Source organism: Apus apus, chromosome 5, assembly GCF_020740795.1.
Source record: "Apus apus isolate bApuApu2 chromosome 5, bApuApu2.pri.cur, whole genome shotgun sequence".
In the NCBI taxonomy this organism is placed as follows: Eukaryota; Metazoa; Chordata; class Aves; order Apodiformes; family Apodidae; genus Apus; species Apus apus.
Genome location: NC_067286.1, coordinates 50,835,959 through 50,851,039, shown reverse-complemented (window position 1 = coordinate 50,851,039; position 15,081 = coordinate 50,835,959). Strand labels below are relative to the sequence as shown.

Sequence of the window (15,081 nt, the reverse complement as noted above, 5' to 3'; positions counted from 1 at the left end):
TGAAATGTTTTGTTTGCCTTAGGTAATTTCATACAGCTGTAAAGGGTAGGAATTGTTTGTGAGGTACAAGCTTCTCACCTTAAACCCAGGCTCTCAAAACTAAGCAGCTGCTGCATGGTGTGAGCAAGGCAAGGCACTGCTTACTGAGCAGGACCTTTACCATCTGCAAAAGCTTCCTATCTTAAAGTCTCTAGGTCTAAGCATAGACATGGCCTTAGTGAAGAGAAGGTCTTGTCATCCTCTCTCACCCAAAATTCAATGTCTGTGGTTGTACTAGCACAGCTGTTCTCCTTGTTGCTGACAAGAAGGTATTGCTGACATCAGAGCCCATGTGCAGGGCAGCCTTCTGGGTGCTTTTGGTGTCTTTTCCTATTTTGCTGGATTGTCCAGCTGAGTTTCCGTAAAGAATTGGAGTGTGCAGTCCTGAAAGCAGGAGTGTCCTTGCTATCCTATTCTGTTGCTCATCCACCCATCTCACATCCTACAGATGCAGAAAAATGGAGGCCAAATACTGACTTTTCTGCTGGAGAGCATGCGAGTTCTAGCTCTGTAAGTACCTGCAGGCCCGAAGAAGTCACCTGTTAACCATAACCAGCACATGCCAGCAGTCCTCTGTGGTGAAAGTGGCAGGTGTGCCTATGACAGTGAGAGAAAGAGGCAGAACAGAAGCTGACTGATGAGAGCTCTTCTGACTCCTACGGAAGTAGGAATGCTGTCAGTCCTCATGCTCTGCGTGATTCCCATCACACAACACTCATGGTTTAACGTAGCAAATGGATAAAACCTGCAAGGAACACACACGTTAACCAGAATCCCATCATTTGGGCTTGAGGCGAGAGGTGCAGTGCAGAAGCAAGATGGGGGCAGGGGAGAGGGAGCAATTCTGATAGTGTTGAGGCATATAAGTGTGCTCATGCTAAGGGCTGATGTGCACAGTAGGCCAGCTCTGTTGCCAAAACGCTGCTTGATGCCCTCCCGGGTGCTGGCCGAAGGGTTTGCTAAGCCTCTTAGTAGCAGTGCAGATCTGTACTGGGTGAAAGGGTGTGTGAAGCCACGCTTCTGTGTGGGGCAGCACTGAAGTCCCTTCAAGCAGGCTGCAGTGACTGAAGCGTTCCTTCTCTTCCTCTCCCTTTAATAGTCTTTGGGAGTAGCCAAGAGCACCAAGAAACTGGAAAAAAATTATTTTAATTGTCATTAAAAGAAAAATAAAAGGAGAGGACTGATTCAAAGGTCTGTAGAAACCAGACCTCTGACAAAAGCTCGCTGTCTTTCCAAAGTGCCTTTATTCCTCTTGTGTTATGGACGATGATGTATATTTGAAGGTCCACCTTTCTCTGGAATGTCTGATTGCTGTTGTGAGCACAGTAGCAAATAAAATGGCTTATGTCCCATTTTGAAGTATATCTCTTAAATCCAACTCAGGAGGGTTTGTTATACATGTTCAGCACAGTTCAAAGCAACAAAATATGTTTTCTTTCCATGAGCTTTCTCTTTTTTTTGCCTTTTGGAACGATGTGATGCCATATGAGCACCATTGCATATATTAGAGAAACAGCCTGTTGCATGTGTGAGAATTAGTCTGAAGTTCTCTGTGCTCCCATTTTCTCCCTTTGTAATGGGAGACAATGCTATGTCTTGTCCTCAAGGATGTGAAAGTCTGATAAGGAGGATCACAGAACTCATCAGGTTGAACATACTGTGCAAAAACAGAGTGTAGATTTGTAGTAACAAATTTTTGTTTGAAGAGAGATTGTCTTGCTATGAGTAATGCTGTACATCAGGAATGCCTCTCTGCTAAATTTTTTTCTGGAAACATTCATAAATAATGCAAATATTTGCTTGGCACTTAACTCCAAGTTCTTCTTTACGTTTGCTCTTTCTTCTGGGTGGAAATTCCCTCTGGGCCATGAAGTAGAGGAAGTGAGTTTTCATGGTTCCTGCCATGTTCCCTTGAATTTTGGAAGAGAATTGCAAAAAGCAGACAAGAGGAAAGGTGGTTGCTGCCCTGGAAGTTACAGATTAACTACTTAATGGCAGAGTCAGGGGGCATGACAGTGTCAGTGTTGAAGAAACATGCAGTGTCTATAGCTCATTGTGCTCTGGTCTTTTGATAGCATTGATTTAATTCCCTAAAATGGTATTATTTTGGTGTTGGGTCCTCGGAACAAGAGCACCTGTATACAGATTTTTTTTTGTTGGCTTTTCATCCTGGTAGATTTGCTGAAACCTGCCTTCAGGTATACAGCTAAATATGTGGAGCTTCGTCAGAGCTTCAGTCACCTGAGGGTTGCATTGCCACATTCTGGGAGACTCCTAGGAAGAACTGGGATCCTGAGTGTTACAGCAGGCTTCAATCCAAACCCAGTCTTAAGATTTTGTCTGACACATTCTAGTTTTGATTAACTAGCAAGCTGTGCCAATTCTGTTTCTGAATGATCTTCACATCTTATAGCCTGGTTTCAAAGCCTGCTGGAGCAAGAAAGACTTCTACTGACTTCAGAAAGATTTCTCTTGGTAGCTGGATAGCATCATCCAGAACGATGGCCGGCTCTTCCAAGTCATGGTTCTCAGTGCTACCTAAAGCAGTGCTCACCAGTGTGTAGAGGGGACCAGGCTTTCTGCTGTGCTGCATACAAAGCCTGTGTTAGGATTAGAAGGGCACAGAGTTAGTGTCAGAGCCTCGTGGGGAAGGCTACATGATTGACTTTGCTGAGCACTCAGAAGTTTGCCACCCTTTATCTGCCTGTAACTTCTTCTGTGGCAGCCACCCTTTTATCCAAAATGCAGGCTCTCTTGAACCATACCTCCTAGAAGGTCATTTAAGACACATGGCGACTTCTCAGGGCTATAAACTGGTCCCTGCTAGGCTCTTCCATTTTATAATGCATTTTAAAAAGGACTTCTACTGAAGTTTAGCTTTTTAGCTATTTTAATCTAACCTTGGCAGCTTACACTCTGCCTTCATCAATTTTTAAGTGGCATTTGCCTTGCTCTGTGACACAGCACCTTACAGCATAGCTCCCATCTCTCACATTGTGTTTTTGATTTTGCTCTCATTTTAGAATGGTCATATACCTCTACTTCTTATCATGTGTCTGGCCCACAATGGACAAAGCATGCTTATTCCTCCAAAGCCACAGGATTTTGTGCTACTTAATATTAATCTCCATAAATCTCCTAATCTTTTGCTCTTAGAGTTGCATGTGTTTCTGCATGTTTCTGATACTCATCTGACTACCATGCTCCTCACTCTTTCTCTTCTGTGCTGCCTAGTGGCTTTGATAAGAGACATTAAAGGGATAGATAAATGTAAGAGAGGCAGAAAGCAGTGTGATTTTGTGTATTTTTTCACTAGGGAGACCCATCTGAGGCCCCTTCCTTTCCTGAGCATACCAGCAGGTTTTGGTGGTCCATGCACTGGGTTACTCTTTCTGGCGTTTTTAATGCTGCAGTATTTGCAGTACTGCTCATGCATAATTAAGTTTTAACCTCTTCTGAATCTCTGTGGTGTCCTGTTCAGAAAGCTTCATAAGCATTTCCTGATTTGGATTATATCCTGGCTGGGTTATTGCCCTGTGTTGTTTGGGGACCATGGGGGAAGCAGAAAGGAGAAATCCAGAAGCCACAGGCACCCCAACAGGCAATTCTTTGTGATTTCCTGGCTTCTACATGGCAGTTCTGTGTCACACTATGTTTTGTGGTTGCCTTTCCTTACCTGATTTTAGAAAATGAAACTACTGTATTCTAAGTACAAGTTTCCAGCAGGTAAAGGCAGATTCCAAAAAAGATTATACATCTCTGGCAGTTGTCTCCTCAGCCCTTACGTGCCATCCTGTAGTGCTTTGAAGGTCCTGGTTACTAATTGTGAGAGTTCAAGTTTTGTGTTAAAGACTGACTACTGCAAGGATGCTCAGGAAGTGGGCCAGGACTTCTCTTGGAAGTGAACGTGTTACTCGTCTCCTGCACCTGTGTTTTCTTTCTTCTACTCACAAATTCAGTTACAACATTTTAAAAGGCATAAAAGTACAGTTAACCACCAACCTGTTAGCATGAACTGACAAATATAGGAAGCAGTGGGAATCTGGGCACACAGTAGTTCTCATCTGACTCTGAATGTCAAGAAATAACCCTGACACAGAGTGGGATTTGTTGGGCTTCTTTACTCATCTCAAATTATTCAGGCTTTAGCACTGTTGTCAGAACTGGTGTAAAGCAGAACATCTTGTTGCATTTCAGCTTTTTATGTCTCAAAAAAATTAACCAGCCAAAAGGATTTTTTTCCTGTCTGGAAGGAAAAAAAAGACATAAACAATACGGGATGTTTCAGTCTTGGCTTTCTAGATTTGCCACAACAAATAAGGGTAAATGCAAAGCAGCGGAGATGAAACAGACTGGACTTGGTGACTAACCCATACTTGGTTGAGGTAGGATGGCTTCTGGAAGCCTTTCTTGTCCTCTTAGATGCTACAGGATGAAAACTGAGATACTCAGTTAGGAGTGATACATAGAAATAGGTGCAGATATTGGTATAGGTGAGGGGCATTCTTCTTCACGTCAGTGGGAGAGAAAGGGCTGTGCTAGTGCTGATAAAACCATGTTGCTGTGAAGTTGATTCAAGAGCCATTCCTCTAACTTAAAAGCAGATAGGCCTAACTGGTACCTGGCTGAGTGCAGGGATTACAATTTTGTTATTTCAAAAGGGCACTCCTGATTTTATTTGTGAAGAGAATCAGCCCTGATATACCCAAGTAGGTAGAAAAGGTGCAAGAAGAGGTTGACACTGAAGTTAAGCATTGCTCTTTGAAGCAGAGTTGCGTACTCAGGCAACAACAAGGGTTGGACATTTGCCTACTGCAGAGCTGGGGACCTAATTACCTCCAAGAAACATTAGCAGTCCCAGGAGGTTTCTAGAAACCAGTACTAGTGCAGCAAACTGCATTGCAACACAGTGAACCCTGGGCTAGGAGCAACTCTTGAGTTGAGATGTTGTAAATGCGAATTGCATCTAATGACCACTGCTGGTAATAGCAAATCCTGTTTATTTTCATGTACAGGAGGAGGTATTCTGCTCCTTGTACAGCATGTAATATACCACAAAGGGTAGTATGCACAGTCTGAAAACCCTTTGTTGGATCAATGTTTAAATAATTTGCTGGATCAATTCTGAAGCCATTGAATTTTAACCTATTTACTACTTTGTCAGATCCAGTAACTTTCCCAGTAAACAGTGTTTGTTTCATTCACATTGTTCTGAACATAATTGTAGTTCTCTTTTTGAAAATTGTTGAGTTTTGTTTAATAAGAAAATTCCTGGTAAATGAGAAAATTTGTTAATTGGTTCAATAACATTTTTCATGGGTATAAAAAGTCATGAGACCAAAGATTGAAGATCTTTGTTATTGAAGGATACAGAGAGGGGAATCTTTACCATCTGCCACTGCCAGATTACTTTTTAAGGAAGTTGGAAGCTCTCATTGGAAGCTATTTTTATCAGCTCTTACAGTAATATTTTAGTAGGATTTATCTTCCAGAGCCCAGTAGAATTTACAAGTAAATTCATCTTTCTAATGCTTTGGTAAGAGGAGCATCTGTCCCAGGCATTGCGAGGATTGAAGCCCTAAGATTTTTTTAGAAAATATTAATCCTGCAATATTTGTCTGGTGTACATAATACTAATATATCATTTGCATAAGTAAATATTTTCCTATAGCCAGGCAGTGAATTCCAAAATAAACCTGTTTAGCTGCAGCTAATGAAAATGATCTGTTTGAAAATGCCTGTGATCCTGTGATGTCTGTGTTCTGCAGCACCAACCTGAGTTTTAAAGAATTTTGAACCAGTGAGACTCAGACTCTGCAACTTGGATGGAATGAAAAAGCCTCAAGCTTTCAACACCTGCCATAGAAATTTAATAAGGACCCTAATAAATGAATCAGTTTCAACAAACAATTGCCTTAACAACTTCATCTGGAAGTCTTAGAGGCCCTGTTTCATAGGAGGTAACTTGAGAGCAATCTCATGTTATATAGTGTAGTTAATGTTTCCTTTAAAAAAAAAGAGTTTTAAAGGTTTAATATTTCATGTGCTCCAAATTACATCAAATTGGCATTTGGTACACAACAAAGCCTTCAACCCCTTTATAGATGAAAAAGAAAATTTATATTTATCCTCTAAACTGTTTGGGGGTTTCTTAAGCACAAGGCAAGTATACAATTACCAGGAATTCAGAAGCTTATAAAATGAATTTTGTGGGCAGTTTGGATAAAATTATTCTTTATACTTTGATTATGCCATTAAAATTCACACTTCAACAAATACAGAGATTTTCTTGTAAGTACTGAGTACTCTCTGAGCAGTGTAGCTGGATTGCACCATATAAACTTGAGAGGAATGTATTTTCCTACATGTTGTCTTACTTTACGAGGTATTTTTTCAGCCTCTTGTAAAAATATATAATAGATATTAAATCTCTGAGGGTTCATAGTTCAGTGTGTTTAATATAACTGTGTTGAGATGAAGCAAAAGTAGAAAATTCAATTGCACTTTTCTCTGCCCTACTTTACAAATTTCATTTTAAACTTTCCATTTATTTGGCTGTCACTAGCTATCCCTCACCCAGTCTCCCTTTCTCACCCCTTCTTTTTCTTTTTTTTTGTTACAGCTCACCTCTAAGCCACCTTCCCAGCTCCATGTGTTGCTTGCATGTGGCCTGTCTTTTGTCTTTGCATCTGAACTTTGTCCCACGTGTTTTGTTTGTGCAGTGAAAGGTCACCTGGAGAAGGATCTGTGTTTCCTTACAGCTGTCAATATCCTGTATCTACCATCAACATCCTGTATCTGATGTTTGACCACTTATTGTGACTAATGGGGCTTTATTTACCCGTATGGTAGATGCAATTTACTTGCATTTTATATAGGCAAAAAAATGCTAAGATTCATACAGCTGTATACAGAAGCTTATTGAGGCAGGTTATAGTCAGACATCACCTTCTTTTTGCTCGTTTGGCACCAAAATTTAACCTGGCTACTCAGTGCCATCAATCTGAGTCAATGCAAAGATAAAACCACCTAATTAAATTTAAAACCTTAGAAGTTCTCTTTAACTAATGGTATTGCTGGCAGCCTCTTGATGGTCTGTAAGAACAACAAGGGCTTTCATGTCTGGAAATGCACTCTTCAGTGTTTGAGATGTAGTAGCACAAGCATGGAACATTACTGGCAGGAAATAAACAGTTTTAGGTGAAATCTGTTTTCTAAGATGTCAGTTTGGCTTCCTTCATGAACATTAAGTTTACAGATAAAACAATTTTCAGACTGGATAGTATGATGACTAGAAATGAGAAATACCTAGGCTGAGTCAAGTGTAGGAACACTGTGAAGCCCAGTTTAAAATCCAGTTCTCATTTTATTTAGTAGCCTGGAGTTTTGGTAGTTCAAAAGTAAATTGTTCGGTGTGTGCCCTTTAGAGACCAATTCGTTGCTTGGCTGTATGAGCTGTGGTTTTGGGGTGAGGAAGGTGGAAGGAGATGAATTTGCATTTCCCAAGACTTCACATGTAGTCTGAACCACGTGTTTCATTTTGGAGTTAGGCTATAGTGTTTGAATATTATACATTTGGCCATATATTTCTGTTGTTTATTAAGAAGTGCCATTTTCTCCTTATCTAAGATTTTGGCAGATGCTTGGATACCTCCAGAGCCATAAAAGTTATGAGCTGGTTCTTTGGTGGCCATTGGTTACTGATGAAGCGGATACAGGACAATTCTCGTGGCAAGTTATTGCCTCTGAAGCCAAGGACAGTCAAAGCATCCTCTTTCACAGTTAGGTGGCCAACATAACCATTTCTGTCTTGAAAACTTGATTAATGCTATTAACAAGTTGACCTTGTATCTATAGAGGTTTTAACCTGTGTTAGAAATGAGGAAGCTGGTTTTTTTGTGTGTTAAAAAACTGGTAGTTAACAAGATGTCTTGAAGGTAAGTTGCGAGTGGAGCTAAAAGCCAGCTTGGCTTGTTATGAAGGTTTTAATATCATCTGCTGATGATATCCTGGATGAAATGCTAATTGCTTTGGAAACAAATTTAAGTGACCTTCTGCTTTGCTTTGGGAGTTATATCCATACATGCAAATCAGTTTTCCGAGGCTGTGTAATTACACCCTGATGAGTATTCCAACCCAAATCAGCTTCCACGTTTCATAGTTCCTTCATATGCCCCAGCCCCCTGGTGGTGTGCCTCAGAGGATTTTTCATAACTGGTTCTACAACAAGAGAATAAAGAGTATTTAAAAGCAAATCAATATTTGCTATCTCCAGTTCACTGTTAAATGCAGATGCTGGTAGGGGCTTGGCTTCTTGTAGGTATTGCAACAGTAGTGACCTTTGAAGAGATTTGAAGGAGGAAGAAATGGCGTTAGCAGTAAATGCCTGAGGAATTTTTAGGCTGATGGGGAAGGAAATAGAGCCACAAAAGGAAGCAGACAAACTCTCTTGTCTGTAACAGCTTAGCCTTTAATTTGCCTAAGTAATTTTTGAACTAGTTTAGTTTTACTCTGTGACAAATTAGTTGCCTTTGCCATAAGATTTGACAAACCAGAATATCTATTCTTGTGAATATTAGTTTTCAATCTGACTAGGGTGTAGATACTGTAGTTGAGCCAAATTCTGCCCAATTCTGCTGTCCTCTAGGACACAGCTGTGGAGCAGAGAACTTGTGTGGGTTATAAAAGAGGCTTATTATCCTGCCAGTGCACCTTTCCTTCCCTAGGGGTTTCTTCTGCTCTAAATTATTGCTGTTAATACCTGTTAATGCCTTATCTGTGTACTTTGAAATAACTACTGTGCCTCTGCAACATCTTAGACCCTACCATGAAAGCCTGTTGCAGTTGAGTTTATTGGAAGAGTATGGTCAAAATTTCTCTCTATACTTATTCCCTTATGTCAAGGACAGAGTTGAGCTGAACCAAAATGGGAGTTCCTAACTTTTACAGTCTTCCAGCATTACATCTCTGAATCTGACCCCTGCAGCAGGCACTCTTCTTTTCCAGCATAGGATTTGTGTTCAGGCCAGTCGTATGATGTGTGCAATTATTTTATAATGGTGTTATCGCTCTCTAGTTGCCCAGTAAATCCAGTGCAGTTTCAGTAAACTATCTCAGTCAGCATAGGAACTTTTGAAATGAATACTTTTTTTTTTTTTACTTTTATACAATAGTAGGTGTGAAGGAGAAAAAAAGATTCCATTTAATTTATAGAAAGTTAGTAAAATTTATAGAGTCTCTACATCATCCCAAACAAAAAGGCTGTGGAAAAGAGAGGCTGTACTGAAACTGGGAGGTTTATAAAGCTAGAGAAGAGTAACAGTTAAAGACAAACATTAGTAAATACCTGTGCTGAACTTTGCCTTTTAACTCTACCATTAAGCATATTGGCTGCATTAGGGATCTGTCTGCCTCAGGGATTTTACAAACACATTTCCTCCCCATGCCTCTTCCCCATCCAGTTATTATTGCTTTAAATTATTACAAAATCAAATAGTGTTCATTCGGGGGTCATTGTTCTTACTGGAAGGAAGCTTTTTTCTATAGGAACATCCACTGATCAGTGTCAGAAATGTGTGTATGTGTGCAAGTGTTTTCCTGAATGTGCCTGGGTTTTTTGGTTTTTTTCTGATGTGTGAGATTCCTGAAGCAGTAATACCAGCTTGGGCCGCCCATCCTTTCAGGCATATGTGCAACTCTTAATATGCATCGATGGCAGAATTTCTGCAGCAAAAGTAGGAGCCATTGTGTGCTCAGTTTTACGGACGATCTGTAAATAATCAGAGCTCTCTTCTGCATCCTTATTTACCATGAAAATTACAGTTGCCAAAGTGACTGGTGAAAAATTGGACCTCAGACCAAGGCTGTGGTGAAATCAGAAAACATTAATTTTGCTTCTGTGTACCCTTCTGTTTTTCTTCTTTGATTTTGGTCAACATTGGAAGTCTGCATAGCCAGCCCATTTGATAAGGTCTCCTGTCCTCCCCAAAACATGGTGATACCCATCTGAGCATTCCTGAGCTTTTCAGACAAGCTTAACAAAGAGGTGATCCCATTGACTGCTGCTTGATCCTGTGCCTGTTGTGCCTTCCCCTTTGCACCAGCACACGTATTTAAATAAAAAGAAGTATATCTGGGAACAGGGTTGGCTTAACATTAACTTCCACCCACCCTCAAAAGTTAATTTTAACAGCTTGATTGTGGAAGTTACACCCTAGGTAACACATATCACTTCTGCTGCTCAGACATGGATGTGTGAGTACAAGGAGAGCCAGTTCAGGGTTCAAGGTGCTGAAGGAAGAGAAGCTCAAGAAAGATGTGACATGTCTCTTACCTTATTCTGCTTTGAGATCTGTAGGTGGTAAATGCTGTGGGTTTTTTACAGATATTCTGGAACCCTATTATAATTTACAGTTTCATTTGTAGAGAGCTGTTTCAAATCTGTGCACATTCTTGTAAGATATTTTAACAGAAAAGCCAACAGCATAATTAGTTTGGCATTTCCCATGTTTTATAAAGCATTTAAGAGGTAATGACTTTTTTTTTTTAACCAGACTTGCATAGAATCAGGTTTTACAGGAATAAGAGGAATTAAAAGGCCTGACTGGCCATCAATGACAGATGTAATTCATGCTGAAAGCTCTAGTCCAATACATCAAAATAAGGAAAACAATTACACATATTATTAGAGGCTGCTGACCCTTCAGTTAAAATGATCAAAAAGAACAACATTAAAATTTGATTTACAGAAGCTACTACTTAGCCTATAATTAGTCTGACCAATAAAAACAAACCAGACTTGTACAGAATGTGATTTCCCAGTAGATAGGTTAGCTATTTTTTTAGGGCTGAAGAAACACAAAATGGTTTTAAAGTATATTTGATTTGCTCTGTGAGTAAATTGAAATACAGCATATAACTACTTTTAATGTTTTTTGTTCATAAATTGCCAGATTTCCTTAATTCTAGTGAAATTTGAGAACCACTGGAGAATAATTGTCTCTAAAATGAAGTATTACTTTGTCAGTCTACTTAATTTATATTAAATATATGGCTTACTCTTTTATACTAGAAGGAAAATGAAAGTTAGTCAGTAATATGATTCCCCTTCCTCTTTTGCTGTAGTTTACTATGGAAATGGATTCAGGAAATGGCAGATGTGATTAAAAACTCTTCAGCTGGCCCAAGAGCTATTTGTACAGCACCTAGCATACAGCACTTCTGGCAAGGAACAAGCACTCCTCATCTTATTTCAATAGAAGTAAAATGATTCTTCAATGTAAGGACTTGGAGTTTTGATTTTAAAAGCACTAGTTAGGATATTGAGAAGATGAGATTTGGTGATGCTTTTCCATTCATAAGAATGAAGGCAAAATTGCTGTGTTGGCTAATGTGGTCCTGTTTCCTTATGCAAGCAAGTAAGTGCGTTGGAATCCTGCCCAATTTGCATGAGGGTGTGAGAGCAATAATCCTATAAATTGACATAGAAGGGTCAAGCTGCCTACTCAGAGGCTAGCATCACTAGAGAGCTTCGCACAACACGTGAATGATCACCTCTCAAAAGCTACACTGAAGGTGGCAAAAGATTTTTTGGGAAGAGATTTCTTCCTGCATCTTTTAGAATGCATCTACAAGTGTATGTATAGCTCATGTCTGGGCAAAGAAATTGAGTAAAACACCATAGCTCAAAGTTATATCTCCTGTTTTGGAATATATTTGTTTTGTTCACAGGCCTCATGAATTCTGACTTTTTGTGCATCAGTTTTTGACATTTCCTATCAGCTTTTCCTCTTCTAGAAACTGAAGTGCTGTTTTTTGTTTCTGATATTTCTAGTGGAACGGGAAAATGTACAGAAGAGGACCTTTACCAGATGGATAAACCTGCATTTGGGAAAGGTAAGACTGACAGACTTGATATTGAGATACAAGGACACAACCATAGACAGATAGCACTTAATTCCTTTTAAAGTAGTTAAAATTTGGAAACAAAGTTGTCTTTGGTGCATATGGGGACATTTGGAAGAGAATGAGGAGAAGCTGAAAGCATGTTTCTGGGTAAAGGAAAATTGCTTTTCAGGTGCAACAAATGCATGGCTGGTTCATCTGAGGTGCATTTAAGTTTTTAATGTTACTGACTGTTATCATGAGGCTAGAATTTTTCCACAAAATGTACCCACATAAAATCAAATGTTGTTGAGGCTGCTCTGAGGTGATGACTGTGTTCTTCCCTCTACTGGAAAATCAAACAACTGAGGCATCATGGCCAAAGACAAGTTCTTCAGAACCTGGCTTCATCCCAGATCTGCAGATGGGAAACATTAATTCCTTTTCAGTCATGTTGAGGGAGGGAGATGTATGATGGGAACTTTACCTATCTACTTATATTAGAGTACCAATTTTTGGATATAACTTCATATTTTTAAGATATAATTGTTTCTTAATCAACGATAATACAGGGGTTAAACTTAATTTACTGTTCTTATTGAAAGTAGGTAAGTGCTAAGTCTCCCAAGTATTCTGCCTTCCAGAGAATGGTTTTCCTGCTGTTGAGGATGAAAAGAGAAAAAAAATTCTTAATGTTACTGAGACCGCAGTAATGCTTAGTGCAGTATCAAGGAATGAGACCAGCTTCCTGATTCCAGTGAAGTCCTAACTCAGACTGGATTTTGAACTTCACAATGCTTTTAGTATATGTGTCTGAATTTCATAAAGTACAGAATGAAGCTAAGCTTGGGCTACAAGGCAGCTCTCAGTTTAGCTGATGTAGTTCTTGGGAAGTGATTGCATTTAAGATACAGTAAAGGGGTTTTAGAAGAAAGGCATCTCATATATAGTTGCTTAAGTCCAGTACTCTGCAGTGAGTGTTGCTGAAGGAATAAAGGGATCCCCTTAAATCTCACTGGAAAATCAGAATAAGGCTAGTTGGACATGTTTTGACCAGCAGTTGGTCCCAAAGGTCTCTCAGAACCAAGACACTGTTACATGATGCCTTAGTCAACCAGGCTCTAGGGCTTTAAACTAACTGAAATTTTGGAAGTTGTCAAAAAGGGTTGTCAAATACATGACTGTGGAGAAGGTGTTTGATTTATAGAAGGAATTAGATCATGAAAAAGGCTGTAGGATGCTGTTAATTCTGCTATGCCAAGCATATGAAGTCTTAGACAACTGTGGGGAGTTAAACTGATTTTTCTGGAGTGTTCTGATTCAACAGAGAAAAATGCTTTCTGAAGAAAGGGCAGAAGGCTGCTTCTATATTGTTTTTCCTGGAAGTGGCGTAATAAACGTACCTGTGTAAATAACGAGCTTTGCTAAAGCTCTCTCTAATTACAGGTGATTCCCTGAGGACACCCACTGAGGAAGGTGGCTTCTGCCCTATCCTCAAAAGAAGCACTTCTTGCAGAGTGGCTTCTTTCTTTTAAAGACAGCAGTGAAGTAGTCTTCTTGTACTTCTTCAGGAAACCTGTAGTATATTGTGTCCCCTTCTGGAGCAGAACATCTCATTTGGGTCATCTTCTGAGATGCGTTTGCTCTGCTGGTCATGGGGTAATTGGGAGTAGTCTGTGTCTTCTGAGTCCTGGTTGTTCTTAAGTCCTGAAAGAATATAAAGCTTTGGGCTTGAGGCTTTCAGATATGTCAGTTAATTTTGAAGTGAACAATATTTTGCTTTCTTTCAGTATGGAGCATTGTTTAGAACTCTTGGCTAGATTAAAGACTAGTAATGAAATTGCATGGTCCCAGTTTGCCAGAAGCCGTGCTTAATCAAACAGTAGCACATTGCCCAACCAAAGATACAGAGACTGGGCTCTTTAGGGACACATGAGTGAGTGACACCTGAACGGAGCGTAATTGCTGCAGCTGAGACTGCCCCTAAGGGCTGATCTGACTTGGCTGTGTGCCTCACACATCATCAGACACCTCAGTTAAGTGAGGAGATGGATCCCTTTGGAGGAGTTTGCTGAGAAGAGAAAGACACAATACAAGAAGCTGCTATTTAAAATACTTAGAAAGTACTGAGAAACAGAGTGGCACCACCAGAAAACCTTCCAAGGAGACAGGACATTGTGGCTGGATGGGTCACAGGCTTATTTTCAGCATGAAGTGGGATTTGCTTCTTCTGGACTTGTCTTAGCCTGAGGGATCAGCACCTAACTCTTGGGTGGTTGCTTCCCAGGCAGAGGCTCTATGGTGAAATTCTATTATGGGAAATCTGGGATAAGTCCTTGTGTGATCTCAGTTACATGAGTACTATATCTCAGTTTTAGCTCTAACACTTGTAGGACAGAATTGCCACTGATGTGAAGAATACTCAGCCCTTTCTTCCTGCAGGCTAAGATTTATTTCTAGTATCTTTGTCTTGTAAAATTCTCCTTCTTACTTTCTGAAATCATGGTGACTTACCAGGCAGCACTGCTTTAAAAGCTACCTGGTTTCTTTTCTTCACAGTGCAAGCCTCCTCTGAAAGTGAAAGACTTGTTTATTGACATACAAGATGGCAAAATCTTGATGGCACTACTGGAAGTCCTGTCAGGACAAAAGCTGGTATGTATACAAGAGGGCCAAACCTCCACAGGTATGGAACTCTGTATGTGATGAGCAACAATGTACGGACATCCAAAGAATAAGGGAGACTTTGGTCCCGTGTCTTGGATATACTAATAAGCATTACAGCAATTTAATTGTGATTTGATAATGTTACAGGCTGGTGTCTTGATTTGTAACTTAGATTTCACAAAAATACACAACAACGAGGTGTAAAAGGTGTATGATCAATGTAAGTGTCCCTACCCCTCAGGTTTTTTAAGGCTTCAGTACATTAATGCTCACATATTCCATTTGCTGATCACTCAAGGGACATATCAAAAAAATATATATTTGCTGTACTATTGTTTAAATTAATAAATTCTCTTTCTGTTTTGTCTAAGACCATTATGATAGTTAACTGGTCTGCTGTTTGGTGTAGTTGTGAGTTTAGTTCTTATATCCTGGCTCAGGCTTCATTAGTCATACTGATATGGTTGGAATCAGAAGGGCAAAACTTCACGT

The 15,081-nt window shown here is 39.8% G+C and overlaps 1 protein-coding gene across 2 annotated transcripts in view; it reads left to right on the top strand.

The window, feature by feature from the left end:
• Window positions 1–15,081, top strand: part of CLMN (calmin) — a 77,230-nt gene that overhangs the window by 41,827 nt on the left and 20,322 nt on the right. For both annotated transcript variants that reach the window (XM_051621949.1, XM_051621948.1), the window contains exons 2-3: window positions 11,873–11,934; window positions 14,482–14,577. In XM_051621949.1, coding sequence (XP_051477909.1) covers window positions 11,873–11,934; window positions 14,482–14,577 — 158 coding nt within the window. The remainder of the gene's footprint in view (window positions 1–11,872; window positions 11,935–14,481; window positions 14,578–15,081) is intronic.